The following is a 26,466-nucleotide window of genomic DNA, read 5'->3' as shown; positions in this document are numbered from 1 at the left end:
CCGGGGCGCGGCGGGCAGGCTGCACAGTCCGTCCCGCCGTGGGTCAGCTCTGCCTGGAGCTGTCTTGCCCCTCGCCCTTGCCGGGTGTGCGGCGTTTTGAGGAGGACACCGCTGCAGCTTCGTCGGCGCTGCGCAGCGGTCCTTGTCCCTAAATGAAAAACAGATCTGTTTGAGACAGAAATCCACTGAAGCCATCCCCCGTTTATAGTTCTAATCCGCAGAACTCTGACAGACTGAAAAATGGAAAGGTATTCGGATGTGTAACACCTTTGTGCTCAATTTTCAGAAAACAGGACGGGTTGTGTCCTTTCTTCTTCATCGGAGTTTCCTGAAGGATTTTTTACACCGCAGGAGAGAAAGGATGGAGGAATCGTTATCTATTTCATAATTATACTTTACATGTTTTTGGCCGTGTCCATTGTGTGCGATGATTACTTTCTACCTTCTCTAGAGATCATCAGTGAATGTAAGTGAACATCCTCATCTCTTTCTTCTAAAAACTAAGCAGCTCGGTATAGAACATTCTCTTTTAAAAAGTTTCAAAGTTAGAGTGCTCTGGAGACAAAACTAAAGAAAGTTCAGAGTCTAACTGCATAGCTAGACTTATCCATACAATATTTAATTTGATACAATGTATCAACATTATATTGAAAAATACTCTAATTACACTCTGCACGGCCTTCAGTTAAAATTTGCTTGCCTTGTGTCTGGAGGAAAATCTTAAAACTTCCTCAATATTAACTAAACTGACAATGTAACTTTGGTGTGAGCAGTAACACATCCAGGTTACTAGTAAAAGCAAAAACAAAAATATGGGGGGGGGCATGACACCAAAGGAAGAAACGAAAACTCTTCCAATATTAAAACATGAGAATTGAGTACCTTGGCTCAAGTTTCTGTACTTCTCTCAAAGCAGTGAACGAGTCTCAGGATGAGCTACTGTTTACATACTAAAGGTATGACAGAGGAGGGAAAGGAATACCATGGTTGCAACAGTTCTATGAAATCTAATCAACCTTTAATAATTCCTCAGGCTTTAGCTGACCACTGAATTAAAGCGACAGCCTTGGCTGAGAGTTCAGCTTTTCATTGCCAGGCATTAAAAAATTCCCCTAGGGAAACTCATCCTGAACACTGGAAAACATTCTCCAGACCAGAACACTTACAAAAAATGTAAGCTTGAACACTGCTGTAGAGCTGATATTTTTTTTTTTATTGACGGTAAATAAGCATTTGTCAGACTTTTTCCATAATTAGCCATACGTCCCTGTTCTTAGTGTGCAGAACTTGATCCGCAGAGTTACACTTCAGAAACAGTCAACTTACCAGAACAAAAATCTCATTTCATTCAAGCAAGACACAGGCTCTTACACTGTCCATATGAAGTGAAAATTTGATTTTAAGATCGCAGCACTGGTTTGAATTTAACTAGTATTTCTGGTACGTGAAGACACAGTAGCATGGATTTCCCTGGAAGATAGACAGACTCGACATGGATCATACAGCAATATCGCACTAGAGTCCAAGGAATTTCCCCACAATTGTTACCCATATGAAACAGAGTTAAAGCCCACATATGTATGGCTATTTTGGATTTTAAGATCATGCCCAAATCTCTTGTATTATTGGTACTTCTTTTCTGGTATTTAGTTTCTTTAATAAAGTTAGAAATAAATTAGCCTAAGAAACAAGGCTATGTTTTCAATATATTATTTTACCAATTTCAAAGAAACACATTAACTGTACGAAAGTAAGCAAAGTTCATTCTATTAAACTGTAGTAGCTTCTAACATTATATACTAATCCAAGTATAATAATGAAGCATTTATTTGTTTAAGCAATTCTTTTGCTCTATCCTCAGGCCTTGGCCTCTCTCAGGATGTTGCTGGAGCAACTTTTATGGCTGCTGGAAGCTCTGCTCCGGAGCTTGTCACTGCTTTTCTAGGTAAGAGACATGTGTTTTGACTCCTCACAATCTAGAATTCTTTTCCTTGCATGCCAAACTGAAACATACCAGAGAGTCATTTTCCTTATAGGAGTCTTCGTGACAAAGGGAGATATCGGCATCAGCACCATCCTTGGATCAGCAATCTATAATCTTCTTGGTATTTCTGCAGCTTGTGGGCTGTTATCCAGCGTGGTATGTATCAGCTTTGATAGTTCTGCTCCTAAGAGCCAAATGGTTATCCTTTCTGATTTGCCAACAAAAGCCAAGGGAGACTTACTATGACAACTGTCAAGTTTATTATTTAGTAGCAAAACCAGCATGTAATCAGTTTTAAGATAACTTGCTATGAAAGTTTTTAAAAACACTAACTTGTTAAATATCATACTTAAGTCATTCCTAAGAATCTTAAATTTTTACATAATATAGAAACAACATATTGATGCAGCATTTACAGCACTTAGTGAAAGTATTAGACAAGTTTAAGAAAAGTAAATGAATCTGTGATCTGCAGGTTTCGAGGCTATCCTGTTGGCCGCTGTTTAGAGACTGTCTGGCATATACAATTAGTGTAGCGGCGGTCCTTGCGATGATATCTGACAACAGAGTTTACTGGTAAGAGCACAAGTAGTGTTGAATTCATGTTGACTGGAGATTAGCGAGACAGTGTTTTGAAAAACAAACAAACAAAAAACCTCTGAACTTCAAGTAGCCTGAACTGCCATTCACTAACAGAAATAAATATCCTGTTGGCTTTAAAAATGTAGAAAGTCACAATCCTCGTAAAGATTATTACCTAAACATTCAAACCCTGCACATTTATAAAGTTTGATCTGCATAGGTTTGTCTGTATGGACTTGACAATTTCTACACAACCGTTTTGGCATAGCAATTAGTCTTTGTAGTGTATTTATTTTGAGCCTTTTCTTTGATAGCATCACTGTTAAGAAAAATATTTGTCTGCCAGAAGCAGATCATGAGCTTCTGATGTTTTAACTCTCTTCAGTGAAAACTGAAACTCCTGCTGCCTCAGTAAGTCAGTCAGGCCCAGCATTAAGTATCTGAAGTTTCTAACTCAAAATAGCACATGCTATCTCTCTCTTTAACCATCATATGAAGACTCAATTTCCCAAACATCAGTAAGATGTTCAATCAGTAAGATTCCCTGGAAAACATGCAGCTATACAATACACAGACAACATTCTGCAGGAAAGGGGAATTAATCAGACTGCTGAAAGACATGGAGACACTCATGAACTTCCATGACACTGGCCATACAACGATAGATGCTTTTGTGTTTTCCTCTTGCTACTCATGCAAATTTTCTCTCTCACTCACTCCATTTTAACACCATGCCATTTAAACGAGTCAGAGAGTTGGGGTTTTTTTATATTACATGTTATGTAAAATGTATTTTTCATTCTAGGTATGAAAGTGCATCCTTATTATTGATATATGGGTGTTATATTCTGGTACTATGTTTTGACATTAAAATCAACCAATACCTCATGAAAAAGTTCAGTCCCTGCTGTACATGTTTTACAAGAGCTATGGAAGAGAATGCTGAGCATCAGCCACTGGCTGGATGGCAGGAAGAGAGTGGACCTCTAATTCGTAAACAGTCAAGAACAGATAGCGGAATTTTTCAAGACAAGGTGGACTACTCTCAACTTTCAACAAGCTTACATGGCCTTGATGAAATCTCTGAAGGTATAAGTATTATTACAGTTGTCTCTAGCACTCTGCATGCCTGTCTGCATCAGTTGTATCTAATAGAGTAGATTCTGAGATATTATTAAGATGTTGTTCACAGAACAACTCCAATAAATCATTATTCTTCCTTGGAATATAAGCAAAATCAGAGTTAGTTTCTAAAGGAATGCTAGGAGAGCTGCTCCTTTGTGTCATATTACAACAGCAGACTTCTATCAGTCTTTGCTGTGCACATTTGAAACTTCCCAGCAACACTGCTTGTAAAATGCAGTACCAGCTGAAAGACCCACTGGTACTGTACTAATATATACCATCTTCTTATGACAATGGCAGGTTCATAGCCCAAAATATGTGTTATATCAGAAGTAAAGGAATAGCTATGATGCGGCCACAGATCATCAGTTTCCTTTTCACTTAGGCAAAAAACAGCAGTCAGTACTTACTCTTAGCAAACATTCTGTGTAAACCTTTATAGAAAAGTTCATTTTTCATCCACGTTAATTCTCTCCTAGTGACATGGTAATAAAGAACATTTGATTTCAGAGTTTTGTCCAGTGTGATGTAGGTACTGTGTAAGACTAGAGCTAGAAATTGAGAAAGTATGTTTTACCTTTTTTCAGTATTCTCACAAGTAGAGGCCAGCAGTATGACTGTGTGCTATGGATTCAAACTAAATGATACAGTTTAAAAGTTACTTTTTCTTCAACAGATCATCCAAATGTCTTCACCATGCCTGAAGCAGATATGAAGAGAATTTTGTGGGTGTTATCCCTTCCTATTATTACACTACTCTATTTAACTATACCAGATTGCAGAAGACAGTTTTGGAGGAACTGGTTCATGGTGACATTTTTCATGTCAGCAGCATGGATTTCTGCAATAACTTACGTTCTTGTGTGGATGATAACAATAGCAGGTAGGTACCTGAAGTGCTGCTGCTGTACAGAATCAACCCATCGAGAATCACTGAAAAAACAGTTTTCTCCCTGTGAAGAGCTTTCCTGTCCACAATTAACAGTTGGTTTAGCAACACATACTCTGCTGTGAAAAAAAGCCAACAAACAAAACCAACAAAAACTTATGTTTGACAGTGTAGTTTGCCACCTTCTTCCATCTAACGAAAACCACTTTAGAGTTTAGCTGGTTCAGACTGCTTACGATCACATGAATGAGAATTCATTTATATAGCTACAAAAAACAGCCTATATTTAAAAAGAGACAGTTTCATTAAACTGGTTCATGAAGTGAAACAATTAGAAACACAGCAATAAACTTGTCAAGCTGAAGTCTGACAAACATGGAATCCATCAAGACTGGAACTAAAGGTTCAGGGTTCTGTAAAAGATCTGTTATTTCTATAACTTTTTTTTTTTTTTTAACACTATAGTAAAAGATCTGGCATTAAATTAACTGCCAAAAAATCCTCCCAAATCTTTGTACTATTTCATTTCAACTATAGCCTCATGTGTTTGTTAAACATTCTTGGTGTGTGTGTATGTATACCTTTTACAAATCTGCATCATAAAGTGAAGCAGTAAAAGAATTGCATTTAAGTGAGAGAAGGGGTATGAACTTGTATGTAAAAACAGTCTCTTAAAAATATCTTAAGGTATTAAATGTCTCCTCATTTCACTGTTTCTCCAGTCAGATTGAGAAAAATCCAGTTTTTAATTTGAAGAACAAGCAGAAAACAAATCTATAAACAAGAAAGGTTACAAAGCTTGCCATTTCCACATTATAGTTCACTAATCCTATTCAAGTATTCTGCTAGTTCAGCATCTTAAACTTGTTTTCAACTTAAGTTCAATGAATAACTCCTTGTTCAGTGCAGAAACAGACCTACACATTTGGTAAACCTTTGAGAAAATACTAGTAGATCTCTGGATACAACACCAACCAGATTCACTCCTTAGTCAAGTAATTTTCCACTTGTATCTAAAGAGCAAGGGTTTACTGTCTGAATGCTAGAAGCCTTTGAAACAAGACTCAAATGAAAGTTATTGCTGTTCAACTAGACAAAGCACTAATTCATATGAAAGCAGGTACAGTGGAGATTCAAATAGGGTATTAGTGTTAGTCCACTTTGAAGAGTCATCACAAGCAGTATTGGGGTCTTCAGCCCACTACTTCTAGGTCAGATATGTTCTATTTACACGTTAAAACGCTAAAAATTACACACACATTATAATCAAGTCCAGGTTCTTTCATGAAGGGTGACCTAAAAATTCTATCATTGCATAAACAGCCTATCAGAATGTCACAAAGGTATCACAGCTGGGGACTAAATTTTGATAGAACAAACCTAACTTTGTACACCTTTTTGATGCTAGCAAATAAAATTTGACTACTTATAGCAAGATATTGCTACTGATACACGAAGTTAACTAAAGACTAGAAAAATAAAACCATTATCTCTTTATGGTCAGTTGCCAGAAAAAAACCCTACACATTAAATAGAAGATAAATTTATCTAATAGAAAGAGAAATTAGATTCACCTGAGTTTAGATACTATCTTATAACCTTCAGAGGGCTAGAAACTACTGTTAGGTACATAAGGCTGGTTCAGTCATATTTCACCTTTGCTTGCTTGGCATGAACCGTTATTTTCCAGCCTGGATGGTTTATAAAAGCTGATCTTGCTGGTCCCTCATCCTACAAATCTTTTATATTAGGAGTGATGGACAAATAAAATACCAGTACAAATTCGGCAACGGGATCATGTTAGTCCCTCTGAACCAACAAATGATTTCAAATATAAATTTAGTGGGCTGACCTAGACTAAGCTCGTATGTACTAGGCAAGCATTGCTGACCTAGGTTCTTATTTTAAGAAAACTGTTGTTATTAGTGTCCAAATATTGCAAGTAAGAATTTAGATTTTAAAAAAAATTAAGATACTTACTAGCAAACAAAAAAGTTTAAGAAATGCTAATTATTTAATAGTTTGAATAGAGGTATCAAATACTTCAGCATATTGATGCTTGCGAATGGTACAACTGCTGAAACAGTTTTGAACATCTGTTTCCCTGTAAGTGAGAAATTGGTATGCTTACAGGACATGTGGGGCTAAAAAAAAAAGTGAGGAAAAATAAGCTGCTGTTTTAATAACAATTTAAAACTTTTCTTAATTTAAACCTGTATTTACCTAAAGAAACTCAGTCATATAAAAATTCTGCATTTTGATTCTTCTGATTCCAACAAAAAAAACTTTCTAATTGAGTGAAATAGAAAAGCCACGTAACTGAGACAATATGGCAGTAATGATCTTAATGACCCTCCTCCCCAAGAAAACTCATGTGCTTTTTTCCTCCCCCTTTGAAGAGTGGATGATGGTAAGAGTTATTGCTTCATGAGACTTTTGAGCGCTAATGATGAGATACCCAAAAATATAGAAGACGTATTTCCCAGAAATTGAGGCGGGGGGTGGGGGAAGTAAATTGTTAGATATTTAAATTTCTACTGTATCTGGAAGAAAAAATTCGTAATTGGTATTGTCTTGACCACTAGAGACATTCCACTCGGGTCTTAGAGAAACTTGTTAGGATGGTTACTATACTACAGTTCCTTTTTTATTTGATTGAAGAACAAGGACAGGATGGTATTTCTTTGTTGTTCTTGTTTTTAACTACTTCACGGTTCAGTCACTTCAAATTTAGTCAAGTTAGCTGATAGATTCCTTTTGAAATTATGGTATGATTACTAATCCTTTCCCCAGCAAACAAAGTACAAAGGAATTTCTTTCAATGGAACTTAAACTAAAAACATACTTGCATTTTCTACCATTATTTATCAACTGCAGGTGAAACACTGGGAATTCCGGAGTCGGTAATGGGTCTCACATTACTAGCAGCAGGAACAAGCGTACCAGATACAGTTGCAAGTGTGCTGGTGGCTCAAAAAGGTAAAGATTTTAGTATTCAGCCTCATTCCAATGGATGTGTTTAAAAGGTACTAAGAAAAAAAGAATTCTAGTCAACATTTCCAGAAATTCAAGGAGTAACTTCAGAATTTTTGCTCCAGATTCTAGAGCTTAAGTTTACTAATAATAAATAAATAGCTTACCTGAAGAAGCTGTGGCTCAGACATTTAAAAACCTCTCAGAGGAGTATTCTAGATTGGTTTGATTTGCTGTTGATCGAGTGTTACAGTTTTACCGCAAAACACTCCTGTAGGTCTTGGTATTTTAAACATGACTGGATTTTATAATAGCCTGTCTAGCTTATTTTAAGTGCAAGTGTGCAGATGCTGGTGATTTAGGGAGACTTTTTTTTTTAATGCTTGTGGTACCCAAAACCATGTTCTGTAGAATCATGACTACAGTTCTTTCAATGAAAAGTCTGAAAAGGGTGCTCTGTGAGAAATTGCAGGCTAACAGTCTGTTCCTCCAAAACAGTTTGGCAATTTCATACAATACAATTAAGCATACTTATTTGTATTTCTTCTTTTACAGGAAATGGAGATATGGCTATGTCTAACATTGTAGGATCCAACGTATTTGATATGCTCTGTTTGGGAATACCCTGGTTTATAAAAACTGCCTTCATAAATACATCAGGACCCATAGAAGTGAACAGCAGTGGTTTGACATACACAGCCATTTCTCTTATCTGTTCTGTTGTTTTTATTTTGCTGGCAGTTCACTTGAATGGCTGGAAAATAGATAAAAAATTGGGAGCAATTTGTCTTGTACTGTACTTAGTATTTACTACATTATCAATTTTATATGAACTTGGCATCATAGGGAACAATCCTACAAGGGTCTGTGGTAACTAGTTTTAATCAGTGATTAGACTGATAAAAAAAAAAAGCAAGAGAGAAAGATCAGTTTCTTCATTTGGTCAAAATAAAAAAAAAAAAATATATTTCAAAACTCCCATTGGGCTCTAAATCTTATTTACAGAACTAAGTCATGTCATTAAAGTAATATTAAGTAGAACGAAAACATCACAGCCTAATTGGAGCCCTTTCTTTGAAGAGTCAAGAATTACAGTATGACTACGACGCACATATAAAAACAAAATTCTGAAAAAAAAGACATCTAGTTTTTACATTACAATGTTGGTACACACTGGGGAAAAAATAAAAATCAGAAAACACTAAACAAATCCCACTATGCAGTCTTGAGATTAACAGAGAAAATGGCTTATTTTATTAAAAACAGTATAACCATTCATTTAAACTGAATGACTAGAGACACTTGGCCTAATTTTCCAAAGGCACTGAGCATCCCAAGCTTCCATGGTCTACAGGGACCTGCAGGTGCTCAGTGCCTCTAAAAAAAACAACAAAAATCAGGCAAATTGTCTTTAAAAACCAAACATAGTAAGATTCAGTTAACAAGTATCACAGTATATTAAACACTATACTGTTAAAGGCTGGTGGGATTTAAAAGTTCCTTTTTACAGCTTTTGTAAGCATACAATGTTACTAAAAATGACTTACTAGGATAGAGAAGCTAAACAGACATAGGAATGTTCCTGAACACACGGTTTTAAATTATGCATTGCGATCCAAGCGTACATCAATTTCTCTGCCACTGATTTTTATGCCGTTCATTATCCTACAGGCCTTTTCAGCAGATTCTGGTGAGTCAAATCTCACTGTTCCACAGCCCTTTGATTTTCCATTCTCCATTTTTATTTCTGCAAACATTACATGACCTGAATAAATAAGTTAAACAGCAGTTATTTCAAGCCTTCAGTGCACTAACAACTTAAAGAACGCATTAGAAGTGATAAAAAAGCATTTTTAAATGTAATCTAGGCAGACAGATGAAATTAGCACTTTCAGACTGATGGTATATTCACTCATTCAGGGAAAGTGACACAGGTCAAAACAGCAGTGAAGAATCCAAAATAATATCCGCTGTTTCAAATCTTTCCTTCACACTAGCATAAGATGAAGTATGCCTGTATTTAACCTCAAGTTTGAAACAAAGTGCCCTACAAGGCTAAGGAAAAGTTTTGTGTTTCATTTACCAACACTGCCAGAAGTGTGACTACTGACAGGCATTAACTGAATTAAAGTTCAATCCAGTCTACCAAGTTCATCACAGCAATGTATCAAGCAATCACAACACTCAAGCAATTTTGTAAAGCAGCTGCAGAGCAAAATTAGAGACTTTAAAACACTAAAGTTACCACGTTAGGAGTAGTGGAAAAGTAGCATGCACTATTCAATTCCTGCAGAGTTTTCTTGAGTTTGGACACTCAACTCATGAGGCAACATTTTTATGCAGATGCTTTTATTCAAGGCCTGGAGCTAGTAAGTTTTTGCTAATGGTACGTTGTAGCACACCACTCCTGAGCCCCCAAATGCCACTAGGAACAGGAAACTTTTCCCTAAAAAACATAGCTTTGTATTTTTAAATATCATATGACAGAAGACTGGCCTTTCATTGAAAGAAATTGAACATATGGAGACATGGTTTCTGTATTTTCTTATGATACTGGCATGAATACAATCTGTTGCTTATATTTGTGCTTACAATTCTTAAAACTAATTCAACATAATTACTACATCTGTTAGTTGCCAAGGAGATAATAAAAAAAAAAAATAAAATCTGAACTATCTGAAAGTTGCCCAGGCAGTCAAGACTTAAAAAATAGAGAACTGGTTTCGCTGTTTCCTCCAGCTACAAAAAAAAATGTGAATACCTGAAAATTTTTCATAGTTGAACTGCAAATTCTAATTTATATCAAATCTGAAAACAGCTGTATAAAGACTGTCTTAGGTATCAGTAGTATGTTTTAAATTATTTGTCTTTTCTATCTCTGCAAAATAAGAAAAGCCATCCTGTAATTCAGCTGAGCTTTCCATTCTAAGCATGCATTTTCAAAACAAAACAATCATGTATTTCTACACCTAAGCTTCATTTTTCATTCAATTCTGTGAAAAGACACTTTTCTGAATTAGATAAAAAGAATTATCGGATATTTGTAGTAATCCTTTATCTTACATAAAAAGGGCCTTTATTTCTAAACATAAAGGGGAGGCATTACAGCCTGCAAATATGCTAATCAGGATCATCTATTTGCATGAAAAACAATCTGCCACTTTGGCAAAATTACTAACTCTGAGTTGATGCAGCACCATTTCTGGAAGCAATGCATAACCTGGACAGGCCCAGGCCCCTGCATGCATTTGTCTCATTACATACTCTGTGTTGGCCCGAAGATACATAATACCTGCTTCAAAAAAAGAAAAAGCTCAAAGAGTAATTTTATTAATGGAATCGGTAAAGTCTATAGTGGATGAGCACTTGGAGCCAACATAGCCCATAGCCCATAGCCCTTGGTCTTATGTGTGATGTCATGCCTAAAAATTATTTATATAACTCAGAAAAGGTGGGGGAAGTCAAAAAGATTAGACTAGCCAGACTCTTCTTCAGGATAAGGCAAGAACCTTGTCTTCCTGTCCTTACATAAAGAACACCATATAAAACCTGAAGTCGATGCAGCTGAGCAGGGATAAGATTCGTATACATACCACACTGACTGAATTTCTCCTTCAACTTCTGCCAGGTCAAGTCAAAAGGAAGCTAGAATAAAAAAGCATTATTAATAAAAAAGTATTACAAAAAGAAAAAGAGCATGCGATCAAACGTGCATACAAAATAAGCTCATGGTTTTTATGTATGCAAATACTTACATTTCTCACAAATATCTGGTTGCCTTTAGAGCCTAATCTCTCCCTCATGCCACCTCCCATTGGGCCAGGCACAAATCCTCGATCGATATCGATGTTCCTGTCCAGGCCTCCACCCATAGCTGGTCCCATTCGATCAAAACCAGAACTCATCCGATCCATCCCCATTCCTATTCCTCCAGCCATACTGTTCATACCACCCATTCCACCACCTACACAGGGAAAGAAAAGGAGGATAAAAAAAAAAATATATCTTTTTAGTAACAAATGTAGAAGTATTTTGTAGAAAAAAAATATTCTTTTGTGTCAGGAGAAAAATAACTTTAATAAAACTGCTGTAATACAAAACTTAACTTCCTATATGCACAGTGATTTATCTAGTAGCATGGCTAATATCTTAAGTCAAAGTATTATAACATACAAAGTGTCAGTTCTAAAAGAAAAGTAAAAAACAAACTGCATCAAGCTGTTAGTCATACCATCTAATCTAGTAAAATGTTGAACACAAGAACAGAATTAAGATTTAAAGGCCGTCCAGTAAATATCTGATACCCTGAGATCAAGTAAATAACGCTGACAATGTTAAGAAACATAATTTGACCATATATACTATTGTTTATTCTGCTTCCTGCATTCATATTCAGCTTTACTTAATGCAGCCGCACTTAACTGACACAATCTTCTAAAGAAAGCACATTTTGCAGAGAACAGATGTTACTGCAAGTACTGTGAATAGCGTGGACTTTCCTATGATACATGCAATGAAGTATATTAATGCATATTATATAAAGAACTAAGATCAATGGCATTCAAATATCCTATTATAATCTTTCTGGATTCATAATTAAAAATTAATGTAAAGCAAAACTATCAAGATCATTCATGAAGGACCTTCTATTTCAGCCTTATGCCTCTGAAGATTGCCACTAGCAAGATTTTAGTTTCTCATCTGCTCTAGCCTGAGGAACTCAGACAGTTGCTGCAATACAAACTCAGTATTTGAGCTTTACACAAAATTAAACTGAGTGATAACCTGAAATTCAAGGCTGATTATTTATTTCAATGAGGAGAGATTACTGAAGTTCAGCTTCAAGAATTCACACAAATAACTCTGCCCATTTGTCTTTTTTGTAGAACACAAGTGTACTTGAATCACTTCTCCATCCAAACCAGAAGTTAAAACCATTTCAAAACTAAGATTAAAGGAAAGACTGTAGTTGCAAGTTTTCCTCTGAACTTTTACCTCAACAAAACAGCTTTATAAACTGTTACACTTGCAGTCACATGCAACAGAATTCTACTTCTTCCAGCACTGGCAAAACACTACACTACACCAAAATCCTCTGATACAATTGCATGCACACACTGTGTCATGATATTGCCTATGCATTTACATTCTATTGAAACAAGTTAACCTACTCATTCCAGATCTTACTGGGCCCATGCTAGGCGCTCCCATTCCTCCTGCAAAAACACCAATCATTGCACCACCTAAACAGAAAAAAATAATAAAGTGACATACACTGAAACCACCAGTTAGCGACAACAGCAAAGCACACACTGATGAAGTGCACTGATCTCAACGTTACCTGGCAATTCTTTTCTACAGAACACTTTAACCTGTGCCTTTATTATACAAACCTAATAGGAAACATCTAGTAAGTAACGTTAGTTCCTCCTCCTCCATTATGGGATATAAGCTACTCTGATTTCTTTCTAGCTTTACTCCCCTCTGACAGTCTGCCAGCAGCACAAACATCTTAAAACTAAATGAGCCATTTCCCACATTGGGAGGAACAGCCTCAAAACTGAAGGGTTCATCTTATTTGAACTTCATAGTACAGAAATGCCCTACTTTCTCCCATTTTAAAGAAACTAATACAAAAAGCTAGGAGCAGCTCTCCCAGTGTCTTTCTTTACTGCATATGAAGAGTGAATTGATGTAATTTGGTGGAGAAAAGGGAGAAAGGAAGGGAATAAACACTTAATAAAAGCTATTTGGCAGAACCATGGAATATCCAGGACGGTATCAGAGACTGATTCTAGAGCGGCGTAAAAATAATTCTTTTCATCACAGTGCTAATATTCAGGAAAATAATCCGAAGGGAGATTCTAGATTTGCAGAAACTCAAAACAACTACATTCCTGTCACTGCAGAACAGACTGGAACTGTCAGCTGCATTTTGCTTGCTTGATTTTCATACCTAAAAGTAACAGCTCCATTTTTACTTATGGCAAAATAGATCAATAACTGTCGTCTTTAGGCTAGACACCATTGCTTTAATATCTGAAAAAAGGTCACTGCTGAGTCTTCCATTAGATTCATTTTCTCCATGCAGTTCATAACAGCAAAAATTGTTCCCTGCCAGTCTCTTGTGGGAAATATTTGTCTCTTCTCAGACAACATGCTATCATAGCCATATGAAGACTTCAAAATATATGGACTAGCTTGTTTAAAAAAACTACCAATTTTCAACACCAGCAGGATTACTCCCAGTACTTCAGCCAACAGTGTGCATATGAGGAAGACCTTACTACTTGTTCATTAGGCCAGAGAGAGTCTTGCAATGAAACACCAAGTCAAAATTTGAGATTGCTGTCACTGGTTTTTGCCCTTAAAAAGAATTGTGAAGAAAAAAAAAAAAAAAACAACCCACTTTTCCAGAGCTAGAAAACCTTGGTTGTTTGTGTGTGCATCCCAGTTACAACCACTCTCTTTTAAAAGGAAAAAAGTCTCCCCAACTGTCTAAGAGGTACTTAAAAAAACCCCAAAACAAACAAAAAAGCCAACCTGAAAGCTCAAATAATCTTAATAAGCAAGATTTCAGCTGTTTCTAACCTTAAAAGATGTCCTTTACCTGTACTTTTTCAGCCACTTGCTTTTCACCAACAAAAAATTGTATGCTTAGAGATGGTCTATGACACAACCTTTGATTTTTTGGGTACTTCAAAATTTTGGCAATTTAAATGGCAAATCCAACAATTACGCTGCAAATCAAACACCCTCGTTTTCTCTAATTGATGTCATAGCCCAATTAAAGACTGTTTTAAGTTGCCCTCCTTGAAACTGGCAGGGCACTAAAGCCAAATGCACCCACAGCATTTCCTTTTAAGATACCATTAACCCAAATATTTTAACAGGTGTACACTAGGGTTTTCCCTGACTAAACACTGTATCTATTAACTAAATAGATAAGTTAATCCCTACAATTTCCTTCTATTACTTAAGGATAAGTTGGGAAACTCTTATCTTGGTTGTCAGAATAGTATTTAAATAGTAAGGTTCCTGAGAGGTGGGAAGTTGAAGCTTGCTGGACCTACTGAATGAGTGACTCCTACATCAGTTTCTCACAGTGGCCATGTTTATGCATTTCAAAACCAATGTGTGTTACCAGAAGATTTGGAAGTCTATTGCTTGCATGAACGTTTATAACTGTAGTGACTTTGAATTTTCACTTGGGAAACAGATGTTTATCCTATCTTGCAAGTAGACAGGGTGAAAGCATACACTTAATCTCTAAGACATAAATACCGAGACATTAAGACTAACTCAACTGACAAGCTTATTACATTCTTATAACTTCTACACAATTACCAGTGCTCGAAGAGAAGCACACAAGGGTTACCCTTTGTTATGACTTGCCCAAATTAAAAAAAAAAAAAAGAAAAAAAAAATCAGCTTTAGACCAGATGAAAATTATGGTCTTAGCAGCTCTTCTCTTTCACAGTGGAGAATTTACGGGAGGGGGAAGTGGAGAAAAATGGGGAGCAGGGGAAAGAAAACCTGTCTCCTATAATGCAGTCATCCAGGTAACAGTGTAGTAACAAAGTGCAAGAAGGCTCTACTGTTAAAACACTTCCACGCCTCTTAAGATAGAAAAGCACCTCATTTGAGGGAACTTGAAAGTAACAAAGTGAACTCCGTCAACAAGAAATCATCTATTAACAAAACAAAGCTGGCTCAGTTACAGAAGAGGCCAGTAAAACCCATTCTGAGCAGCTTGAGCTCGGAAGGCAGGAAGAAAACAGAGGGCACCAAAATTCACTGTTCCCATCCAATGCTACCTGATTTGCAGTAAAAACAATTTTCCAGCACGCATTTGCAAAAGCAGGCACCTGGACCTTACAAAGATGGTACACTGGCCGCTCATTCAGAATTACCAAAAGCATATGCTTCAATATCTTCAGTACTTAATACCTCACAAAGTTAACAGTAGGAAGCTAAATGCTTTCCTCAAATCTAGTCTGTTTATATTTTATAGATGGAAAAAAAAAAACCAAAACACACTTTAACCTCCATCTTAAGCAATGACTATAATAAACACCCAGATTACATACTTATAGTAACGACTGGGGGAGAGGGGACAGAGGAAGATGACCAAATGAAAGCAGCTCTCTTCTTCTAGTAAAACTCTTGCAATTTGCCAGAGGAAATTTAACAGTTACCATACCCATCCTTCCAAAAGAATCTCCAAAGCCACGGTTCAATGCCATGTCACTACGACCAAAATCTCTGTCCATGTTTCCTCCCATTCCACCACGGAACATTTCTGTAGAGAAAAAAGGAAAATAATAATAATAAAAAAGGAATATTCTGTTATGTGTATCTAAGCTGGTGTCCATACAACACTTGTTTCACAGCTTCTTGTTTAAATAGAAGTGGGTTTAATGTACAAGTCAGAGGCACCTATTAAATATTTAACTCCCACAGCAGTTCCTGTGCTTCCACTCATGCCACCGACTATTTCCTTTGGACTCATCTACATTACCCATCCCTAAAGGAAGGGCTTTCAATAAATAAATATTAGCAAACTAGTAAGTGTACAGGATCAGTGTTCACCTACCTCCCATTCGGCTTACTCCAAATCCTCCCATATTTGGCATTCCTTCCATTCCACGAAATCCAGCAAGTCCTGCAAAATAAGGAAGAGTGTTTTCTATACAATATTAAAAAAATACTTAATGCAAAGAACTTCACTGCACGTACCGCCTCCCATTCTATTCATGCCGCCAAATCCTGGACCGTCTATTCCCATACCTTTAAACCAAAGAGACAAACACCATTCAGAAGACAGGTAAGATCTCTGCATTTTTAAAATGCAGAGACAGTTAACATCTCAAAAGCACACTACACAAGGCTTGCTTTGTCAAGAGTATGTCATTATTCCAAACACAGAAATGACAATTTTAAACTTAAAGCTCTGTAAAACTTTAAAATGAAGAATGCAGATTTACCTCCTGGACCCATGCTCCCCATTCCACCACCCATGCTCAATTGTGTTGCACTGATGGGCTGTCCACCTGGTCCAAGTCCCATACCAATGCCACCAAGACCACCTTGGAAACAAAAATAAGTAAAAAAGATTTTCTTCTGTATCATAAGGAGACCACATCAAGCAAAAGCACTACTAAACTGTTCCAAGACTCTATAACAACATATCCAAGGCTCTGTATCAACATATATTAAGTGCAAGGAGCAGAAAACAATGTGTGCACTCACGAGGTAATTGTGAAGTTTTGCTGTCTGCAACACGGAAATCTTCATGGGGAACTGATTTGTCATCCTGATAAAAAACAAGGATGTTACGCTATGATCCTGTCAACGTTTTGGCAGAAACATGTAAAGTAAAAAGAAATGTAAGCAGCTTACCATTTTTACATGCATGGGTCTATCGAACAGGAATTGTCCATTGAACATAGCTGAAGAAATGCAAGTCAAGGAATCTAACTACAGAACACAATTTAACTGTTTCGGAAGAATCACTGGAAAAACTTATTTCTGCACCGTTATTAGGAGTCTTATCTTTCCTTACCTAATATTCAGAATGCCAATTCAAAGGCCAGAGGAGACTATACAGGCTGTTAGGTATATAAAAGTTAGTGTCACACGTAACGTTCCCACATCTTTTTAAGCTTGTTCAACATTATCAGGAACACCTTTTTAGACTCTACCAGTAAACTCAGTCACTATTAAAAATGCAATCCGCACAGTTATTACGCTCCAGTCCCTATATACTAGCTACAAGGCAAATAAGCACCATTTGCACAACTATGCTACCAAAGCCCTTAAAGACTAATCTATATTTGATCAATTATTTTTCAAAACCAAGGATACATATTGCTTGAACAGCTTCAATTGCTTGTTCAAAGGTAACTGTTCCCATTCCTCGACTCTTGCCATCTTTATCTTCTTTGATGTCTGCACGCTTTACAGTTCCAGCAATGCTGAATACCTCCTTCAGTTTCTTCCAGCCAACTTTAAAGTCAAGCTTACGGAAAGAAATGTATTAGTGATTTCAGTGCACATTTCTGTTCTGCCATTACATTTGGAAGAGATTTCCTGCATTGTAACTCTTCAGCCTCCCAAAATGCTTAATATATGTAAATAGCCAGGATTTTATAATATATACACACTGCAACCAAGTCCAAAAATACCAACTAAAAGTCACAATTTATACTACATATACGTATTTTACTTTAATTAACATACTAACAGTGAGAAATGGATGGGTTCTTCTCAAGAGCAGCTGTATTCCCACAAGTCCCCTTGCACACATAGCAGTCTTTCATGCAACTAAAGATCTTGGGAAGTAAGCACCTCCAACAAATGTAACAGTTTAAGTTAGTCTAAAGTAACTAGCAAGATAAACTGAAGTGTGTAGTTAATTAAAAAGAAGAAACGCAGTTGTAAACAGATAGCAAAAAAGATGTATAAAATATTTTTAAATCAACAGATGACTGTGCAATAATTAAAAGTGCACATCAGCCTTAAGAGCTTAACGTATCTTTCATGTTCAAAATCTGAATACAGATCCAGCATTTTTAGTTGAACATACTAATTGTGAACTAACATTTCTAATTTCCTCTTTATATTAAAACTGAATTATGCAGGAATGTAAGATGTTTTACAAAGATCAAATATTACAGTTATAAAATACAGTTATAAACTTACATTAGCAACAAAAATAGTGGACCCGAGCCTGCCTGCCTGCAAGTTACTGATAACCTCAGGAGGAATGTTTGGATTATTGAGAATAGAAGGTGGTAAATTCATTATTCCAGGTGCTACATCAGGTCCATGTCCTCCTGGAAACTGTCCTCCTACACGATGTAATGCCCTACGAGCATGTTCACCTTCGGGATCCTGAAACATGGGCAAAAATAAAGCCAACTTAATCATCAACAAGAGGACTGGCAACTAACAAAAAGGTACTATTTGAAATTCTACATAAACTCATCAAATTTATCAACTAATATCCTTGTCCATGTCAGAGGGATCAAGAACTGAATTAGCATGGAGACCTAATTCCCTCACCTCTAGAGGTGGGTCCTTTCAGATGAGGGTTGAGGCATATTGGCAAAGCACTTGTTGAGGAAGCGTGCACTGCCACTTCACATGCTGTACCTAGCCTATGGACAAGTAGAAAAGATTTCAATCTAGAGGACTGTCAGTCTAGCACGTTCGTCCAAGAACTGAATTAATTTAATTAGGTTTTTTTATTATTTATTAATACCATTATTAAAGCTGTAACAGGACAAAAAGAATTGCATCAGACACCGTCATATACTACAACACTACAACAGAAATGTTGACATTATTTCACTTTCCAGTCAGCACAAGTTCTCTACTTTCAGCTCCATTTTTGGACATATGTAGTAGTCTGATACTCAGCTTGTTCTGCATCATATTTTGAAGGAGGGAAGCAATGTAAACATAGAATCATTTAGGTTGGAAGAGACCTGATGATGCTAAGGTAAGAATATGAAGGTAAAGACAAAGTTGTTTTAAAGAAAAACAGCATTACATTATTGCGACTTTAGGACGCACTTTTTGTCAGTTCACTTGGCATAGTATCAAGACCTTCTGCAAGCCAACAGGCACTTTAGCCCATTAAGAAAGTGTCATAAAAAATAAACAGGAAATTACACAGCTAAAGTGTTCAAAATGCTGCATTGTCATCTCAGTAGTTATAGTATCTTCACTATTTCAAATTAAAAACAGCAGCAATAACCATACCTCTTTAATATTCAGGGGTCTTCCACTAAGATCATATTTGTTCATAGTTTCTAACGCTTTCTTAACAAATTCTTCATCTTTGAATTCAACCACACTTAAGAGGGAACAAAACAAATAAAGTTTAAAATGCTAAATTTAACAGAATGTTTGGATAGTAGTGTGTTTCTACACACATAGAAAAAGAAACTTACCCACAACCCTACATCCATGATGAATTGTGTTCATATGTAAAGGAAAAAAAAAAAAAAAGTCAATCAGCACATATGATAGAGCAGTTAAGATTCCAGTTAAAGATCCCAGCTCACTGTTAAATAACTACTCAAGTTATTTTCAGTTTCAAAATCCATAATACATGCTTTTTACTGGTAGCCAAGCTGAATTTCTCCTACTTTCTTAATATACATACCTTTCAAATGCAAGAGAATACATTATCTTTTATTCTCTTTGAGCCAAACCAGAATTGGAAAAATGCCACACAGATCCATGTAAGGACAATTGGGGAGAGGAGGTGGGGGGAGAAGGGTAGAAAGAAAAAACCCAAAAACATAACCAAAAACCAATCAAGACACTCATTGTGTCATTAAAAGCTGCCCGCTAACTACAAAATTCAAATCTACCTACATCAAGTATACCAATACAATGAACAAAGAGTCTGCATACCTCTCCAGTACTACTAGCATAATTGAGAAATTACTTTGTAAGAAAATAACCTTATTGACTGCACAAGAATCCTTCTAATAAAGCAAAGAGTTGAGGATTGCTTTAAGTAAAGCAAAGCTGACAGCATGTTTTGGTTTTAACAAGCGTTAAAGAAAGTAATTTACAACAATTGATACAACCTCAGTTAAGACTCAAACCTGCATTTCTCATGTTCTCACTGCAGGTTCAGAGCTACTATTGGCCAAACTTTTGACTATTTTTAAGACGACAAAGGAGCTTTAACAATCTTCACTCTTAGTGCCTCATTGCTGGCACTCCATTGGCTACCAACCATCTCCATCCATTTAGTTTTAAGAAAGCAAATACATTAATCCAATGTTTAGAGTACCAACCCTGCAAAGCTGTGAAATCAGGCACTTCAAACAGTATATTCTTAGCTAACATTTTGTACTCATTGGCCCCAAGAAAAGAATACTACACTAACAAAATTTAAATAAAATCAGTGGTTTATTGAACGTCCTTTATATGAAACAGATTTGTACCAAAACAAAGATGTTGGCTAAAAAGAAGAATTAAGTAAATGCCATCTGTTAACATTTAGAGAAGTATTTTGTCCTTTACAGCCAGCTAGTTTAAGTTGCGTGAAAGTGTCAGACTACTTCTAATACAAAATCCTCAAGGCTACCTTAATGAAAATCAGTGTAAAAATGAAACTTACTTTCCAGTAACTGGTACAAGTATTATACAAAAATAAAACTGCTGAGGAACTTTTAAACCTCTAGCAGATTGTTGCCCACGGCACTTACCCTTGATTTTCCTTCAGCATCCTTAAACAGCTCCACGTATGTAACCTCACCAACTACATAAGACATACAAAGGGAAAATACCAAGAGACAATGCATTTAAACACCAGTATCTTTCTTTACTGTGCCCCTGTGCACAACTCTACAGAGAAGCACCTATTATTCACCAACAATCAAAACCAGACCAACATACCTCCTGTCAATGGCTATATAATTTAGCTAATTTTCAGAAATATGCAGCAGCCACATTCTCAAAAGCTAAAAACAAACAACTATATTTAACCTAATTCATACTACAGATCATATTTTGGCCAGTATGATATAGTTGGTGAACAAATTCAGATATACACAGTCCCTTACCCTAACAAATGAAACATCAACGTTCACTGGAAAGTGTTACATTTATCATCCTACTCACAACACCTGTTTTAAGGTGACTTTCTACCTGAATGTCTTCAATCATAAGTTTGCCTTCAATAATAACCAAATTTACACATCAAATATTTCACAGCAAGCCACTCACTTTCTAAAGTAGGAAGTTTCAGTAAATAAACCAATCAAATAGTCACGTCACCTTACAACAGATAAACCAGCAGTTACAGAAGGGGGGGGTTGGCATTTTTCACAGCCTACAACATAAAAGCCAAGTGTGCTTTGCATTACTTTTGAAGAATCATTTTTTTCAAGGAAGACACAGAACTAACTTTTTACAGAATTCAAGCATTAGCATGATTTTACCCCAAACTTAAAATAAAACGTCTAGGGTAGCAAGATTACTCTATCAGAACTGCAACAAAAGTAACAAGCTTTTAATACAAACCTCCACACAAACAGTCATGGCAGTAGTGACAATGCAGACAAAGTTAATTCCACAGCCAAATTCCACCAAAGAAATACAAAACAACTTTTGAAAGACATCCTTTATTATTCAGGTTAACACACTAAATGTGTTGCTTAAATACAATAACCCTTAAAAAAAAAATAATCTACAAAGACTACAACTAGACGAAACACAATCTCTTTAAGAAGTCACGAGGTCATGCATATACTCTCTACTGTCACACCAGAATGGCAGAAGATTGTAAACACTTCATTTACCCATCCTACCCTGCAATGCAATTGTCTCAGATGAAAGAGGGGGAAGGGAGATAGATGTACCAAGTAAAGGCCCAAAAAAAAAAAAGAAAAAGTAGTGAAATCAAATCTGTGTGGCTCAAAGGACAAATACAATGCATTTAAATTCTATCCCTTTCTATGTAAAGTGTATTATAAGGAATAAGTTACCTTTCTCTCTCATAAGATCTTTAATAGCTTGCCATTTCATGTCATACGGGATGTTGCTAATAAAAACTCTATTACGATTAATAGTCTTCTTTTCTCCAGTGCCTGCATTCTTCTCCTTTGAATAGGGGTGGAATCTATTCTTGTTTCCGAGAGAAGGGATTGCCTTCGGCTTTGCAACGTACTTCTCTTTTGCAGGTGCTTTCTCTTCTTTTGCTGTCTCATCATTATCCCTACATTAAAAAAAACAAACAAACAAAGAAACACCCAAACAAAAAAATATTAGTCTTGTGTTGGATCATTAGACTATTATACCTCCTATGTACATAGCTGCATACCTCCTATGCTATTAGAATTCCCAGGATGTTAAATGCTGTTTTTCAAATTAGGAAAAATAAATTCATGTTACCAGTCTAGTTGGAAAATACATTGCTTTATCTAAAACAAAAAATAATGTTGTAACAGATTTATTCACTCCTGTAGCAAAGAAAGCACACCTTGCTACTTCAGTTACATTTGATTTCCATTATGCCTGTCAAAATTCAGCAAGATGGTACTATGAAAATACTACAAATATCAAAACACAGCAACTCAGCTGTAAAATAAGCTAGAGCATCCATGCTTTGGTGCTTCAATAATTTTCACATCAGACTTGGCTAAGTTACGTGATATTCACCATAGAAGTGAGAGTTGAAACGGTCCAATTTATGGAACAGCTTGCTATACTTCATTCAATGTAATAACAATACATAAAAAGCAACTCTATTAGGTTGTAAATCAAATTTCATTTTATTCACCACATAAATATTTTTTATTCACAATTTGTGCCAGACTGCTTTTTAAAATTCAATTAAGAATAACAAATGCTCTTTCACTTTCATTGGTTAACACTATGAGAATTTGAAAACTTGCTACATGCATAGGAAATAGATGTATCGAGACACCCTCTGCATCTAAGACTAATTAAGTCACCAGGCATTATCCACTAGCAACAACAAAATAGACTTCTGGCCCTCAGTCTGCTGCAATAGCAGCTGCTCTCTTATTAAAATGCTCTTGTTTTTAGCTTAAAATGAGGGAAAATGTGCTTCCTCTCTTTTAAAGCAGCCCAAATCTCAAGTTTGATAAAACTATACACTTTGTACAGTATTAGGTGAAATATCTAAATCTTTTTGGCACTCTTGATAGCGTTACTATCACGAGGTGATTTAGAATGCTAACAGAGGATCAAGGTGCCCGAATTGTTGCTTTAAAAAAGGTGATCCACTGAACTGAAAAGAAATCCAGTGATAAAGCCACATAAATGGGATTCACTAAACAGATGCTACTTAGAGATAGACATCAATGTCTAGCTCAAATCTTAATGAGTTAATGAGAAACTTAAAAAGTACTTTTACACAAACTTCTATTTTAAAAAGCCAGCATTAGCCACTTGCGTTAGAACAATTACAATGAAATGTCCTACAGGACTGTCAAAAGTGATCGACTGTGAACCCTCCTTAAATTACATCACTATCTTTACAATTTTTCCCATATTTCAGAAGGCTTAGTTTTTATCTTGTTTTGACTCTTTGGAAGGTCTCTGGCATAAAATTAGCCTAAACAGGCATTTCAGTTTTACAACCACAATGTATGGAAAGATCACTGATTGTCATTAATTGAAATGAGTATTCTCAGCTCTCTGCATAGTTATTAATGAAACAGCGAGTAAGTGGCAGTCTTGCACTCAAGAGCATAAGCAAGTAGGCTTTCACGTAGCTAAAACTAAGTTTGGGCACTTTTCAGGGAGGAATAAATTCAAATACATCCATATTTTTCCCATGACTTTTTCCCAAATTTTGAAGTACTCATATGATATAAACTTCACAGGCCTTGTGTTTACAAGTGGATTAGAAGAGGATTAGCAACTGAAAAATGCGTAGACACTCCTCTGGGCTAAGTATTTGTCAAATTTAAAACATTCAAAGTCAACACCATGTTATCTGGTTCAAGCATCCTCCAGCTTCCCTCTGCATCATCCCTCCTCCACGCCATCCTGTCTGTTGTGGCAATATAATTCTTGTGTGGCTGTCTAATGAAGTGAAATGGGGGAAACAATGCAGGGAACTGGAGGGAGCTGGAGGGAGAGGGGAGGGAAAGAGCAGAGTATCAGATTTTCCAGTCAGATCAGTTCCTTCCAATCCAGTCCCATTTGTAAATGCAAAACTCTCCCCCTCAATGAGGCCCCTATTAAAATCTCAGTTCTTCCTTAAGTTTTAGGATTAGAGCAATGGATTCTCTTTAGCCTTTTAAGCTCTTTTCTGCTTAAAGGATTATGAAACAGCCCCTGGGTGCTCAGGAAGAGCCAGGTCTCCAAATATGGAATCCACGGGCTCTACAAGACCTGGCTGTACAAACCAGTGGAGAGCACAGAGGATATCAGTCTGGCATAAACTCTTAAATCTGGGAAACAAGACAACTCTTCACTTAGAAGTCTGGGGATCACAGTCTCCTGAAAATAGAGGATTAATTAAAAAGCAATCCTTCTTGCAAAACTCATCTGCTAAAACCAAAGGGCCAGTGAACAAGCTGGACACAGAGATCCTTCTGTGGATATAACTCTTACCCTCCTCCTTGAATATTAAAAATAATTTATATCAAATAATATACTCAAAGCAATGAATGTTAGTCACCTATAGACCACCAAAAAGTCTCAGAAACTATGAATCGACATTTTCTTGGGGGAAAAACAACAGTAATTTCTACTCTTTACCTTCTGTATGAACTAATCATTTTATGCATTTAATGATTATTTGCCTGTGAAATCACTAGCAGACTTCTAGGGTTAAAAAGAGATGTCTACATTAATTTCTTTTTACAAAGCACATCCTCATTGATTAAAAAGAGCAATTTTTACTCTTTGAAAAATAACGCCTTTCAACTTCCATAAAGTTTTGGAAACAAAAGATAAGGTTTCCATATATAAATACAAAACTAGAAGACTAAAAAATATTAAGCACAAGGTAAATCAACACTAAAGCCTTAAGAGCTGCTTGGGGTATTTTTAAGAAACTTCTACTTCTCTGCTAACAAGTGTCCATACAAATAATAAGATCCACAAGGACAGAAATGCCAGAAGTCCACAACATGTGATTCAAAAGCACGTAGATCAGTTTAGCTTTGTTGCAATGAACAGTTCCACTGCTCAACACAATAAACTTAGGGAAGCGTGCAAGCTGAGACCAGGATGTCTCTCCAATTTAATCTGAATGCTAAGCAAACCTGGTTATTGAAATACTTTTTTTAAGTGGCACGTTTCACCTACACACTGACAGCTTAATCCTTTGTACAAGTGTTTTGGGGAAGACTAGAAACTGTATGTGAAAGAGTAAGATCTGAAACTCTGTTACCAAGACCTTTGCAGTATTTTCAAACATAAAGCTGTGATTTCTACCACACAGAATGACCGTGATTTTTCATTTGTTTGTGATTAGTCTTAGAGAGAAAAGAAAACTGCTGACAGAAGGAGGGATACAGAGACATTAAATCATTACTTTAACAGCAGCAACTCCAAAAGGCAATAAAATGTTATATGCCCCAATGGTGCAAAAGGGTCACAAACTGCCTGTGAAAATTCAATCATAATTTGTGCAGTTTAGAAGCTGAGGCCAGGCTCAGGAAAAAAACAAACTGTCGTTTTATGGCAATGCTAAATTTATAACTTGTAAACTATTAGAATTTCATAGGGAATCAAGTAAAGGCATGAAATATGCCTTTATTCTTTCAGCTTTATATTGAACATAATCCCATGTGCATTTTTTAAACACAGCAGTATCAGACTGGGCTGCTTAGAACATGTCAAAACTTCACCGATCTCAACAGCTTTGATGTACTGCAACCATAGGCCTGCTATAAACGTGTTTTCCCTCCAAGATGTGAATGAGATTAGAAGGGATATTGAAATTCCAATGGTATGAGGCCAACATCTAGCTCATGTAAAGAATGACGACCCTCGAAGCCTGACTTCAAGAACAACCAAACCCATAAAAGGTTATTCACGGTATTGTTCTATAGAGCTGGTACTTCTGGCTCCTTTTAAACCTGCTATATACGGCACAGTTTCCGTATTCCGTATATGATACTGTTACTATTTAGAAGAAAAGTTTGTGCATGCATGTGGGGTTTTTTGCTTGTTTTTAAGAAGCACATGCCTATAGGGCTGTCTTACCATTCTCAGCTGAACAAAGATCGGTTCAAAGGCTTCACAAAACACACCACTACGATAAGAAGTGGAAACGTAAATAAAACCTGAAGGGATGCAAAACACTCCTAGAGAGGGATCCTGTGAGGACTGGCCTGACCGGAGCCCGGCGGCTCGCACCGGGGCGGCGGTGCCGGTGGGGTTTCACACCACCCGCACC

The 26,466-nt window shown here is 36.5% G+C and overlaps 2 protein-coding genes across 2 annotated transcripts; one reads left to right on the top strand and one right to left on the bottom strand.

The window, feature by feature from the left end:
• The first annotated feature begins 289 nt into the window (after positions 1 to 289).
• Positions 290 to 8,501, top strand: SLC24A5 (solute carrier family 24 (sodium/potassium/calcium exchanger), member 5). Its single transcript, XM_009886145.1, has 8 exons — positions 290 to 466; positions 1,862 to 1,945; positions 2,037 to 2,140; positions 2,460 to 2,560; positions 3,372 to 3,655; positions 4,368 to 4,574; positions 7,458 to 7,559; positions 8,109 to 8,501. Exons 1-8 carry the CDS (start codon positions 400 to 402, stop codon positions 8,429 to 8,431), a joined length of 1,272 nt encoding a protein of 423 aa, XP_009884447.1. The 5' UTR covers positions 290 to 399; the 3' UTR covers positions 8,432 to 8,501.
• MYEF2 (myelin expression factor 2) lies at positions 7,268 to 22,293 on the bottom strand. The gene is made up of 16 exons (XM_009886146.1): positions 22,070 to 22,293; positions 20,789 to 20,841; positions 19,514 to 19,521; positions 19,323 to 19,416; positions 18,258 to 18,449; positions 17,421 to 17,574; positions 16,956 to 17,005; positions 16,806 to 16,869; positions 16,541 to 16,642; positions 16,293 to 16,343; positions 16,150 to 16,218; positions 15,757 to 15,855; positions 12,725 to 12,796; positions 11,309 to 11,517; positions 11,147 to 11,198; positions 7,268 to 9,318 (listed from the first exon to the last, which is right to left on the bottom strand). The coding sequence occupies exons 1-16, from the start codon at positions 22,107 to 22,109 to the stop codon at positions 9,155 to 9,157; spliced, it is 1,473 nt and encodes a 490-aa protein (XP_009884448.1). The 5' UTR covers positions 22,110 to 22,293; the 3' UTR covers positions 7,268 to 9,154.
• Between the last annotated feature and the right edge of the window lie 4,173 nt (positions 22,294 to 26,466).

This window comes from Charadrius vociferus, unplaced genomic scaffold (assembly GCF_000708025.1).
Source record: "Charadrius vociferus isolate BGI_N301 unplaced genomic scaffold, ASM70802v2 scaffold365, whole genome shotgun sequence".
Classification (NCBI taxonomy): domain Eukaryota; kingdom Metazoa; phylum Chordata; class Aves; order Charadriiformes; family Charadriidae; genus Charadrius; species Charadrius vociferus.
Note: the sequence above shows the minus strand (reverse complement) of the source record. Positions and strands in the feature narration are given on the sequence as shown.